The sequence below is a fragment of the Daldinia vernicosa genome, assembly GCF_022497035.1.
Source record: "Daldinia vernicosa strain CBS 139.73 unplaced genomic scaffold F5Y00scaffold_3, whole genome shotgun sequence".
Lineage (NCBI taxonomy): Eukaryota > Fungi > Ascomycota > Sordariomycetes > Xylariales > Hypoxylaceae > Daldinia > Daldinia vernicosa.
This window is the reverse complement of record NW_025953919.1, coordinates 51,378-64,276: the sequence shown is the minus strand read 5'-3', so window position 1 is coordinate 64,276 and position 12,899 is coordinate 51,378. Positions and strand designations below refer to the sequence as shown.

The 12,899-nt window shown below is 48.3% G+C and overlaps 5 protein-coding genes across 5 annotated transcripts; 2 read left to right on the top strand and 3 right to left on the bottom strand.

Annotated features, from left to right (window-relative positions):
• Window positions 1–1,867: 1,867 nt before the first annotated feature.
• Window positions 1,868–3,606, top strand: F5Y00DRAFT_99036 (uncharacterized protein). The gene has a single exon (XM_048014427.1). The coding sequence runs from the start codon at window positions 2,321–2,323 to the stop codon at window positions 3,530–3,532; it is 1,212 nt and encodes a 403-aa protein (XP_047869254.1). The 5' UTR covers window positions 1,868–2,320; the 3' UTR covers window positions 3,533–3,606.
• Window positions 3,607–4,528: 922 nt separating this feature from the next.
• Window positions 4,529–5,218, bottom strand: F5Y00DRAFT_257347 (PEBP-like protein; the record flags this gene model as incomplete). Its single annotated transcript, XM_048010539.1, has 2 exons — window positions 4,529–4,721; window positions 4,827–5,218. 2 exons carry the CDS (start codon window positions 5,216–5,218, stop codon window positions 4,529–4,531), a joined length of 585 nt encoding a protein of 194 aa, XP_047869253.1.
• A 223-nt stretch (window positions 5,219–5,441) lies between these two features.
• F5Y00DRAFT_99026 (PIG-P-domain-containing protein) lies at window positions 5,442–6,655 on the bottom strand. Its single transcript, XM_048014426.1, has 2 exons — window positions 5,633–6,655; window positions 5,442–5,538 (listed from the first exon to the last, which is right to left on the bottom strand). Exon 1 carries the CDS (start codon window positions 6,480–6,482, stop codon window positions 5,760–5,762), a length of 723 nt encoding a protein of 240 aa, XP_047869252.1. The 5' UTR covers window positions 6,483–6,655; the 3' UTR covers window positions 5,442–5,538; window positions 5,633–5,759.
• Window positions 6,656–6,875: 220 nt separating this feature from the next.
• Window positions 6,876–8,671, top strand: F5Y00DRAFT_224387 (Actin/actin-like protein). Its single transcript, XM_048005995.1, has 2 exons — window positions 6,876–7,039; window positions 7,125–8,671. Exons 1-2 carry the CDS (start codon window positions 6,982–6,984, stop codon window positions 8,477–8,479), a joined length of 1,413 nt encoding a protein of 470 aa, XP_047869251.1. The 5' UTR covers window positions 6,876–6,981; the 3' UTR covers window positions 8,480–8,671.
• A 64-nt stretch (window positions 8,672–8,735) lies between these two features.
• On the bottom strand, window positions 8,736–11,020 carry F5Y00DRAFT_224385 (putative serine dehydratase domain-containing protein). The gene is made up of 3 exons (XM_048005994.1): window positions 10,207–11,020; window positions 9,995–10,129; window positions 8,736–9,916 (listed from the first exon to the last, which is right to left on the bottom strand). Exons 1-3 carry the CDS (start codon window positions 10,387–10,389, stop codon window positions 8,771–8,773), a joined length of 1,464 nt encoding a protein of 487 aa, XP_047869250.1. The 5' UTR covers window positions 10,390–11,020; the 3' UTR covers window positions 8,736–8,770.
• Window positions 11,021–12,899: the final 1,879 nt, after the last annotated feature.

Here is a 12,899-nt window from a genome sequence, read left to right as displayed (position 1 = left end):
ATGAACGGGGGTAGCACGAGAGCAGATATTATCGTTGAGATTAATGCATTGAGAAAGCGAGATTTGTAAGTTACCTAGCAGCATGGAATATAATGGCGCTATCGTGTGTCTGGACTTGAAGGCGGCAAAGAGTCCATTTAATATCCTGAGCGTTTTTTAATATGAGCTTTTAATATGAGAAGTAATAACTAATTTTAAGCTTATCTCGACCGAAGAATAATATCGGTATCAGAATTTGCCTTATGCGGCGCTTAACGTGTTGCACGAACGGGGAACGGGATGGTTGAGTGGGTATTCCCTCTTTCGACGATCATTCCGGCTTGGGTATCTCCTGTAATTTTCGAGGTACGGCGCGTAACAACGGGAACACGAGATGGGTCGCCAAAACAATTATAGAGGTTTACGGGTCATCGCTGGGTAAAAAAAATATGAGGGCTGCTCAAAAGCCTTTTGTCGAGGCGGCGGCAAAGTAGCCAACCAAGTCGACCAAGATAAGAAGGGTCGCGACGTTCATGATACCGGAAGCCACCGTCATTTCGCGTGGCCTCGAGCAACGGTCTCTCAAATAATGATGAAGGTAAGGCATTTTAGCTAGGCCACAGAGATAGGCCAGGAAAAGAGAAACAAGAAACGGTTGGCTTGCCGCCACAGCTTGGCAGATTTGTAGCCTCTCGATGAGATGAAGTTCTGTTGCGTTTTGTTGCGTTTCGTCGCGAACTGGGGTGGGCATCGGCACTTGATTGGTCACGATGCAAAGAATTAAGAAGAATGGAACGACAAGACGGAAGATTATCCACAGACAATGTGGGGAAATCTGAACCAAAGGCGCTACGAGATGAGGTAATTCTACATTACACTAGACACATTAGAACCTCATAGGTCACTTTTATGAGTTGCAGCAGCAAAAAAATACATATGTTAATCGTTATCGGCAAAGGTACCTGCATACACTAAACCCTAATCAGATAGATCCCGCTATGCAGTGTCACGTACCTGGTTACATAAGGTTAAGATATACATACGTACATATGTACCCCTGCCCCGTCCAACCCCAAAACCCAACCTTACCATCCACATGTTTATATGTGGGATACGTACCTAACCTAGTCGAATAATTGCATTACAAGGTGAAGGTATAGAAAAAATGCCCATCCCATCTACAGGCGTGCATGAACCCCTATCCTAGACAGAATAGCCGCTACGAATAATGTTGACCTATCGTGTATCCCGCACTATTCTACTAGATACAGACAAAACGCTCCATGCTCCCAACCTAACCCGAGAACTTGGCCCTCATCATGAGGCCGGGACTCTAACATGTCAAGATGGGGCTAGAGAAGTAGGCGGTAGTCTTTATATGATTATTTCACCCGGTAAGAGCCGCTGTTTTGTTGCAGAGAATTAAAATCCCGTGTTCTGTTCTTGCATGAGACTTGCATGATACTTTGTACGAGTCCATACTAGATTTCTTTTACTTCTCCCAATGTCGAGTAAACCCACAAATACCACAGATTTAGGTCATCAGGTATAATATTCTACAGGCATCCAACTCATTTTTACTTTACCTCACAGGTACATAGATTTACGTGTGTGGGGCCACCCGTTTGGAAGTACCTGGTTGTTAAGTCGTTTGGAATCGACGCGAGTCAACTGAGAACTCACACCTTATCTACCAAAAATCAACCCATAGACTTGGTGAACAGTTCGTCTATCAGCTTTAGCACTTGGTTGTTGTGGTGAATTTTTATTCGCAATCACTCGCGTTGTTCACCTTGCACCATACACACAACTTCTCATTCCGCATCACGCACCCTCCGACCTTCACACCTCACCAACTTTACAACAACCAAGTCACGACCACTTTGTTCAAGAACAATCTTGGAGAAACAATCCGCCTTGTCTCGTCTTTATTTATTGTTCAACAACGAGGCCTATTGTTCTTTTCCTTTGGTCTTATTATTCTCGCCTCCCACAAAGGATATAATTCTGCCTATTTCTCTTACTTACCAGGGCAACCCATCTACATCCACCACGCCGCGTCGTATTCATTCGTCTGTTATTTTTCACTTCTTCGCGCAAGTCGCAAGTCACCTTTCTTCTTTCTATCTTCGAGAACAAACTATTTTCGTACTATTTACACCTTCCTTGTTCATCGAACAATCCCTTTCAACCTCGCAGACAATAGAGGAACACATCTAAGACACCTTTTCTCCCCTCGAGGGCCTACTTCTTCTAGTTATATCTCTTTTCTCGCAGGCGAGACAATCAAGTCAACATCAGACGACAAAAGTTACCTAAAACTGTCTTAACTTACTTCGAGATGCCTCTTCACAACATTTCCAAAGCGATTTCGCTTACACTTCTCGCGGCCTCGGCCTTTGTTGATGCCCACTCCTGGGTCGAACAGGTCCGCAAGATCGACTCTACAGGTGCCTTCACAGATCCCGTCGGTTACCCCTTCGCATTCATGAACCGTTCAGCTCTCGGTTTCAACGACCAGTTAGTCCAGAACAAGATCTTAGATACAACATCTAACCCTCCCGTGTGCAAACCCAAGGCCGGTGCTTATGACCATCTGGATCGACTCACCGCAGCTCCTGGAGACCATATCGCCCTCCTCTACCAGGAGAATGGACACGTCACTCAGCCTAATCTTACACCGCGTCCCTACCGTGATGGACTCGTCAGCATCTACGGTACCCTCCAGCATGAGGACTCAGATGGTATTAATGATGTTCTGGGCGCATGGACTGCCGATGGTAAGGGCGGTAACGGCAAAGGTAAACTTCTAGGAACCCATTTCTACGATGATGGTCAATGTTATCAGAACGCCGGTCACAACTTCGCTATCCCCATCTACGCCACACGTTACAAGGAATACGGCCTAGAAGAGTTGTACTGCCAGACAGACTTCCAACTCCCAGAGGATCTCCCTAACGAGGGGACCTACACGGTCATGTGGGTTTGGGATTGGCCTCTCATCACGTCCGACACTACGAACGTCACCGAGATCTACACATCGTGTGCCGAGATCCAACTTGAGGCCCCTAAGGGCGGTAATAATGCCCAGGTTAAGTTCTCAGAGAGCAATCCCATCAACAAGGCGGCCATCAAGTCCCAGCTTCAGACGCAGTTTGAGGCTACCGGTTTGGGAATCGGAACCAATCCCCCAGCTGCACCTACCGAGACAACAGCTACCTCCGTGGACAACAGCAGCCCAACCTCAGAGCCTGCAACTTCGGTAGAAACTTCCACATCGAAGAAGCATCATCACAGTGGAGTCAAGACCGTCACCGTTACCGCGGATGCTCATACAACGACCAAGTGGCAAACAGTCACCATTGGTGGTGGTGCTGGAACCACCACCGGACGATCTGAGTCGTATGCAACCATCAGTCCTACCTTGGCCCAGAACGTCTCTACTTCAGCAAAGCAAGCCGCGCCTACTTCCATCGTGCCCGTCACCTCGATCTCCAAGTTCATGAAGCCACGGGCAACGGGACAGGCGCGACGAAACATCAGCTACGCATGAAGGAGAAGACCTCAATTATTCGAGGACTGTATAACCGGCATTCAACTAGTTTTGTTTCCTTAATGATACCCCCTCATTCGGCATTTCTTATTAGGGTTTCTTCACTTGCACATATTTTTCCATATTTTCTTCTGTTCGTGCATGCATTCATACGCACCTAACGTCTGCGCCTGGCCGCGCCTTACGACACGACCGCATACGAGAACAGGATACCTTTTTCTTAGTCATAGAATGAAAATGAAAGGGGATTGGCATCGCATCACTCGTTCGGAAAGCATAGCATTGGCGGTCGTTACTCGGAACGAGAGCAGGGGGCATTTTGTATTACCGGATCAACTCGCGAAGCAGTGGGGGTATACGGAACATGGCAGATAGTTTGTCGCCTGATGACTGGCATCTATCCTAGGGTTAGGATTGGAAATACCCCGAAAGTCGGCTCTTAGGTTAGGTCGGATGGACGGACAGGAAGGCGTTTAAGGATAAGGAGGGACACCGGGGGAATGTTACCGGAAGGGAGGGGAAGGGCTTACACAAAATGCATGCATGGAACACGGATCAATCGCATTTTCACGGAATAGGAGTCATTTCATTTGTGTATTACGACAGTAGCTAGATTTACTGCAATGAATTCAGCCGGTCGTTAATATTCATTGGCTTTAGTGAGACCTCGTGATATATCGTGGACTAATTCTCAGGTGTACCAGACCCCTAAGAGATAATGTAATGCAGTAATCTTTCGAGCTCAAAGGTAGTTGAGAAGCAAGACATGAGGCTCGACTTATAAATAAATAGCCTCGCCTTTTATCCTTCTTGACTTATCAGATCTCTCGTGCCTGTCTTAGATCTCGCAGCAAGCTGAATGCAGCCCGTATGCAGGTCATTTCTTGGCAATGTACCGCATACTACATACATTCATCCATATAAAACACAGAAGAAGCGAGCCAATCACACCTAGTATGAATCCGTCCTCGCCACACAGTCGTACCCTCTAAGATATCACGCAACCCAGCCGTCCCCAGCACAAGTCATCCAGTTCACACCGACGAGACTTAGCCCGTGCTTCTCCGCAAATTCGGCAGGCTTAAAGGAGCGTCGTTGGACGAACTCCTCGCCGCCGACGTCCTCTTTTGCCAGGGACAAACCTGCTGGCTCCCGGTAGAGGAGAAAAAAATACCGGTGAGGCTTGGAGCTTTTTGATGAAGTTAATATACTAGCCTTTTTGTTACATATCTATTAATGGAAAGGATATATAGATGAATACATAAGTAAATAAATAGATAGAAGAACCACTTACTCATCCTTCGGTCCCGGCCCAAGATACTCCGTTAATACCTTCCCCTCTCCGTCCTTCCCCGAGGGCTTCAACCCACTCACAACATAGTGCCTCCAGAATGCAAACTTAGGATCATCCGGAGTTGGCGCATCAGGGTCCGTCAGGATGAATAAATACGAAGCATCTCCCTCGACGTTTGCATTTGCCCCGTGGGAGAATGAGATCCGCGGCGCCTGTTTGCACTCTCCAGCACGGAAGAAGGTCCCCAGATCAACCGCCTTATTACCAAATGAGATACCGAGTTGTGTTGTCGGCGTAAAGGCCGCCGGGATCAACGCCGATGCGGGGCCCGGGACTAGGTTGGCATGGGTAAGAGAGGATGCTAGGTTGGTGGCATGGGTGGTGAGTGACATGTTGTAGTATGTTCCTAGACTACATATAATAAAATAGCAAGAAAAAAGTAGCTTATTTCAAAGTCTATATATATAGTAAAGTTCTCGAGCAGAACATGATGATCCCGACGTTAGGTAGTATCTCCTCCGTTGTTTCTCTCCGCGCCAGCTCCACTCTACTAATGAAGAGGATGGGAGAATGCTTAGTGGTGGAATAAATACAATACAAAGCTTGGCTAGACTCGTTGCAGCTTACTGATGTGGTATAGTTTCGAATATATTTCGCCTCTATCGCTTCTCTCGCTCCCATCCTTTAGAGCCATTCGGTCTACTCGAAGCAGCTACTATCTGTGAGCCGGATGGAAGCCAATTCGGGCCAGAGACATCACACGAGGCAGATTGTAGAGCTGTTGAGAGGGCAATGCATTGTCTTACCTAAGGGCTAAACGGACAAGGCCGCCTAAATAGCCTTGTTTCTATCCTCAAATGGAAGAACCGTGCCACATTTTCTCTTTTATTCGCTTAATGTCCACAAAGCACAAAACCACTACGCCGTGAAAAATCAGTTGGTATCAAATTCTAGTTCACTCTCCGAATCGGTCAGATCGCCATATATGACCTCGCATGCGCCAGCAAGCGGCACATCCATGACGGCATCCGTTCCTTCGTTCCATATATTTTTCCAGTCGAGTTGCTTAGCTCTCTCCTCTGTAATGGGCTTCCTAGGTTCGTTCGGCCGTATCCTGCCCTTGTGGTCGATGGTAGCGATCTTAGCTGCCTCATCGACGATAGTCTCTAGCGAGGTCATAGGGAGGGTAAGTATCTCTGTATTGTATGCCGCCAGCGCAACGTAGATGTAGACTATGAGCATGACCAGAAATGACGGGATAGCCAGGGCCCACCACCGGTTAGGATAGTAGTAGATACCCAGGGCATGCAGGAACGGAGATGGCAGGTATGCCCACAGAAGATAGATGAGAAAGGTCAGAGATGAGAAGAGGTATAGGACGAAGCCGTAGTACTCGTATGTGGGAACCTTCGGGGATGCACGCGGGACCGGCTCGAGGTCGTCGTCTGAGGCATCGGGAGTGGTAGGCCGTGATGGGCGGAGTAGCGATGTTAAGGACGGAGACGGAGGTAATGGTGTTGGAGGCCGGCCGTAAAATGGAGGCGCGAAATAGTTCTGCTGTAATGGGGGAGGAGGTAAGGCCTCATCGTCGCTAGAGGATGATGCATCGGATTGGTTGTCTGAGAGGAAGTCTTCCTCGTCCGAAATGAGCGACATCTTAGCTTTATATATAACTACCTAGTTATATATTGTAGAACATGAGATCAGTTATCAATTCAGACGCTGGCTAGGTATCAACTCTCAGCTCGGGGGCAGCATCATGTTTATATGTACTCTCCGATTCGGCGTCGCAGCGGTTGAATAGTATAACTTTGCATTTCGCGTTGAAGATTCAATTTGAAGTTTAAGAAGTACCTAGGTACCGTTAAAGTGTTTTATTCAGGTACCAGGTACCTAACAATTGGAACACGCGAAGGTACAAGCAGGAAGAAGGCGGTCCACTTTCTTTACGCTTGGAGGTACATATGCATGTAAGAGGAAGGAGGTTAGGTACTTATCCACCAGCCACAGGCGCGAACCCAGGGGCTGGAGAAGCTTAGAGCTCCAACCTTCGACGCGAACCATCGAATTCCCTTCAATTCCCACTTACAACCTTGTCGGAAGACTTGTTAAATTTGTTATACAATTTGTTATAAAAATTGTTATAACCGATATCATGTCTTCTCAACAACCACTTCCAAATACACAACAGCCGCTTGACGTCTATGGTGGAGGTAAGTATACCAGCCTCCAGCCTCGTCATCTCAATTCGCCATTCTTTTCTTTACTACCTATACTAACACAAACACACTCCACCAGACGAAGTATCAGCCCTCGTCCTCGACGCCGGTTACTGCCACACACGAGCCGGTTTCGCAGGCGAAGATGTCCCCAAATCAGTCATCCCCTCCTTTTATGGCAGCGTAAAATATGGCGATGGCGAAGCTGCCACGTACCGCGAAGTCTTTGGCGACGAGTGCTTGATTCCCCGCGCCAACTTGGAGATAAAAAACTACATGTCGCGCAGCGAAAGCATAGTCGAGGACTGGGATGCCGCCACCAAAATTTGGGAGCATACCCTTATCAAGCGTCTACAACCAGAGAGGCCGACTCCGCCCAGCAAGAATGGTCTTAACGACCCAGCTGAAGACGGAGAGGGCGACGTCGCTATGGAGGATATAGAAGAGCAGGAAAAGCCCCTGGCCGAGAATCCCCTGCTTATGACCGAGGCGCCTTGGAATTCGGGTAAGGCACGGGAGAAGGCGATCGAAATTGCTATGGAGAACTGGGGTTGCCCTGCATTCTGGCTATCGAGAACGCCTGTATGTGCTGCGTTCGCCGCCGGCAAGGCATCGGCACTAGTTATCGATGTCGGTGGTGCGAACACGAGCGTTACGGCTATCCATGACGGCATGATCCTAAAGCGATCGATCCAGAAGTCTCCAATTGGAGGATTATGGTTGTCACAGCAAATCCGGACCATGTGGGAGAACAACGACCCCAAGATTGACGTCGTGCCGTCTTTTATGATCGAAAATAAGACCCCCGTAGATGCGGGAGCGCCCGCTCAGGCGAGGCTACGCAAGTTCCCTTTCGAGATTCATCCGTCCTTCCGTACCTACGAGGAGGAGCGCCTCTTGACCGAATACAAGGAATCAGTCGTCGAAGTCTGGCGAGGCCCTGGCAGATACTCTAATCCAGGTAACGAGGACCTCGTTAGGTCACAACCCGGTCGCGTGTTTGAGATGCCGAATGGGTCAAATCAGATGTGGAGAGAGCAACGGTTCAGAGTTTCGGAGGGCATGTGGGATGAAACAGCAGCATTGCCAACGGCTGATGGTGTAGCGAAAGCCCAGACTATCCCAGAGCTAATTAAGGCAGCCATTAATGCGGTTGATGTAGATCTGCGGCCTAACCTGCTGGGAAATATCGTCGTGACGGGCGGTACGAGTTTGCTCAACGGATTCGGCGACCGTCTAAACAATGAGTTAATGGCCATGTATCCGGGCATGAAAATCAAGCTGCATGCCCCCGGTCTGACTACGGAGCGACGCTTTGGTGCGTGGATTGGAGGCAGCATTCTCGCAAGCTTAGGAACTTTCCACCAGATGTGGATCTCGCGTAAGGAGTACGAAGAGAACGGCGCGGGAATTGTTGAGAAGCGATGCAAGTAGTCGTTACGGATCCCCGTTGCAAGTTCATGATAATAAAGGCGGATATCTAATCCGCTCAGGCGTCCGGAGTTCGTAGACAGCCAGGCAGGCAAGCGGGCTGGGGCTCCTTGTATTTTCTACAGGGACATAAAATTAGGACTAGGAAATAACTTTCCATGAAGATCAAATCAAAATAGATAATTCTCTATGCTACTTTTGGTTCACTAGATAGATGCACAAGTGATCCCGCGACGCCTCCCCGCCCGCCCCCTAAACCCCTAACCCCTTTTATTTTTGTCCCCGTTGCGTGTATCACCACCCGTTCCATTTCGGCCAGACATCAATAACCTCGTCCTCGCGCCCTACATTCCTAGAATCTACAATTAAGTAGTAAGCATGTCCCGCACTCGCAATGCACGAGTGATTCGGCCAAATCCTCACGCGCTGGCCCACGCTCAACGCAGCCTCATCCTCCTTCCGCCCAACCCACCGTAACACCCCGTGCTCCTGGCTAATCTTCGCGACCTGCCATCCTCCATGAACTTCGGGGAAATCCGCGCCCGGCACGGGTTGGGAGTTGGCTAGCGCCCCCCACGGCATCACTAGTCCCCACGCTGAGTACCGCTTCCCATCTGGCTCCTGGCATGGCTCACGGCCTAGCGCGATGCTGCCTGCGTTTACTACGGCTTCGGTTGCGTTGTTTGGCCCGCGCGCGGGATACACCGATGCTACGTCCGCGAGGATGCTGATCCCGATCATGCTGCTGTTGAGCAGGGAGAGGTCGCGCGCGTGCGCGGCTAGTTGTTGGATGTCGAGGGTGGGGTACACGCCCGCGTGGACTTCGAGCGCGAAGGAAGAGGCTTTGAGGGTTTTGAGGAGGGCTTTGAGGTGTTGGGTTGGGACGGTGGTTAGGATGTCTGCGCCATTGGTGTTGCCATTGACGCCGCTCGTGTCGTGGCCGTTGGAAGCGCTGTCTGTGGACGCTAGATCTGGGTGTTGGATTGTAGTTGCTGTGGGGGTTGCGCCGACGGAGAGAACTAGAGGGTCTTTGCCCGGTGCCCGCTTATCGCGGACAACTTCGGCTACCTGCTTTAGCGCCTCGAATTCAGCTCCCAGGATGCCCATAGCCTCCCAGTCCTTGCGCGCGGCGTACGAGTGCCCGGCATGGCAGTATACGCCTAGTAGGACTGAGGATCCGGCTTCTTCTGAGGCGAGTAGCGCGTCGATTAGGGCGTTGCTTGCGGGGCTGCCGGGGATGATGCCCGCGCGGTTGGTTCCTACGTTAACTTTAAGGAAGACTAGAGGGGGGTTGCCGCCGGATTTAGAGGCCAAGGATGCTAGGAGAGGTACTTGGTCCACGTGGTCGATCATAACTGATAAAGCGCCGGCGCCGAGCTCCGCAGACACGCAGGCGAGCCGGTCGAGACATGATGCGTAGAGGGGGAATGAGTAGAGGACCTGTGTATATGATAGGGGTTAGAAGACCCGAGGAATCGGAACGGGTGTAAGAGGCTTAGGGGGAGGGCGTCTGCTCACGTTAATCTTTCGCCCTTTGTCCCGGTACTCTTTTAGTAGGGGTACAAGCTTCTCCGCTTCGATAATCGTGGAGACTATTAGGTTTACCGGGCCAGAGCTCTTGTCTCCTACCTGAAGTCTCGTGAGCTCCTCAGTCTGAGAGTAACTTAGTTAGCCCGGTGTCTTTTTCTCTATAGTCGGTATTCCTAACACTCCGAAATTAAGAATCATACTTTGTGGGTTTTTATATGCGCTCGCCAGCTAAGTTGCAGCCGCTCAGCAGCGTCGAGCATCAAATTGCAGTTTGCCTCGATCTTGGCTAGATCCAATATTGCAGTTGGCGTGATAACCTCGTTGAGGCTCTTACCCACGAACTGGGCACGAAGAAGATCCTTGTTTACTTGCACCGCCGCCATTGTGATGATCCCCTTGCTTTAATACGTTCAGGCTTGCTTCCTATTAGTTACCTAACGCTAGTTGTCACATAGATCCCACGAACTCGGTATTGGGTCGGTTCTGGTGGATAATGGCTTGCTGATCTAATTGTTGTCAAAATTATTCCTGGTAAGCTCGACATAGGTAGGGATAGTTATAATACTGGAGTAGGTTTTAGGTTCACTTATACCCGGTGCCTTACATAGTAGAGTTAGGACTAGGAATACGCCGAAGGGCGCTTTGTCGACTCGTGACCCACTGACCGCTAGATAAGTTCGGTATACTAACTTGGAGCTAGTTGGGCTGTCATGCACCACGACGAAACCACCTGCATCGTAAGTGTGGTTCACGATGTAACGACTCCTACATGAATGGGTTCGTACGTTGCGTCATGCTGGATAGGCTGTCAAGTTAAAACATGTTCGTGCGTAGAGTTAAGACCGAGTGATCAATTGCTGCAGACGGTAACGAAGACGGTGTCTCAACTTTTGCTTTTTTACTTTCCGTTACGCCATCGCCAAGATAATACACGTTTCTCTTACACAGCCATGATGGAAACTGCTTGCGTAGACGAAAATAGCTGAATTAAAGAAATATACTACGTAGCTTAACTCGTGTTCCACCTGTTCGGGTCCAAGCATGCAAGCATGTAAGTGCGGTAGTCGTACGCTTATCCGGGCTAAAAGAACGAAGCTTTTTGGTGCCTCAATGTCATCCCCTAGCGTGACATTCGGATCCGCACATACTCACATACATAGAAATCATGGGGTTAAATCCGATCGCGGAGCCGAGTGGGAATTAGCATCCAATTATTATGTTACGGATCATCGTCTTAGAATGTTGGTTATGATAAGGGGTAAGCCATAGGTTCATATTTTCAAGAGATTGTCTAGTTACCTTAACTAGGAAGATTATGGTTACATAATTCTATCCTTATGTATGACTTGTTATAGCTTAACAGTTGACATCCTAATATAAGACTCTGTACACTATATCCTGGGACTATTAGAATAACCGTTGTATGTAATCATACAGAAGCTAGTAATAAGGGGCAAAGATATTGAACTTGAATATAGGGAAACTAAAACAAGAACCGAGTTATTCGAATCCCGGCACAACTCTTACTAGAAACCCCAACGTAGTAATACCATCTTAAATATTGTTGGGTTCTGCCAATACGTGGTTGATAGTGATTTGGTACCAGTACTCCCCCGTTCACATGACTCCGGTAAGCTACAGCGAAGCCTGCGTTTTTCACCGGTTTAAGACTTATAAGCACACATGGAACATTGTTACCGGTGTGCCTATCGAATCAAATATCCCGTGAAAGTCGGCCTCGTACTTAATGCAGGATTCCTAGAGGGTTGCGCGGCAACAAGTACGACGTCAGACTACCATGTAAAAAAGGTTCCTCTGTAAAAGGGCCTTAGGACCTTAATACGATTTTGGCCTCGGATGCTCCGCGAATACAAAGGCCATACTGCGGGGTAATCATTGTAGCATACCTTCTAGTGCGTAGGAAACTTGAACTTTGATAGAAGTCGGACAAAGGGAAGAAGTGAATATATTTATATCAAACCCTAATAGAGTGAGTTTCGAGTTCCTGACTTGGTATAATTACTTGGTATTATGAAGTGAAACAGTCAATTTTTAAACCTATAATGAATGAGAAATGATAGGGACATTCGGGATTATGACAAGCAAAGAGAAAACCTCTTTGGACAAGTTTGAATATATTGGTGTTGTGACTGATATCAAGCCTTGCAGGAAACTCCTGCCATACCTCATCACAAAGGAGGCAGTTTTTTTTTTATTAGTAAATAAACCTTGGGTTTCACAACATTTGCTGAAAGCTGACGGATAGGCACCTTGGGAATAGGCCAGCTGACTAAGTGTCTGAAGTACCTTAACCTGGTACCTAGAATATGTACATGCTCGAAGGTACCCATACCACCAGGGCCACAACCAGCAGCCACGACCTACGTACCTAAGGCAGAAGGACGTGGCGCACCTACCAGGATAATTGTGAGTAGGTACCTAGAGGTATGCCGGCTTTCTTTGACGCCTTTCTGGTAGGTACCTACCAAGGTAACTTTTGGTTGTTCACCCCCAACATTCAATTTCTTCTACACCTTGCCTTACCTATTTGTACGGAAGTCCCCATCAAAAGTTTTGTCCATACGTGCCACCTGACAGCTTTTAATGCAGCTGTCTGGAACCTGACACCATGCGGCAGCCAAGATTAAAAATGTATACAAAATTTTAACTTTTATAACATATCCAACTTTAGCTTTAATATACTAATAAAAACATTAAAGTTGAATCTATTATAAGTACAAAAGCTTCTTTATACGCCTATATAACTTTTATCGTTTGAGGAAAAGATTGTGAGTCATTATGTATAAGCGAAAGTAGTGTACTATAGATAGTACATGCGCTCGATTCGATGGCCTACAGCTGTTGCCAAGCCCTGTCAAAGCTAGTCAAAAGC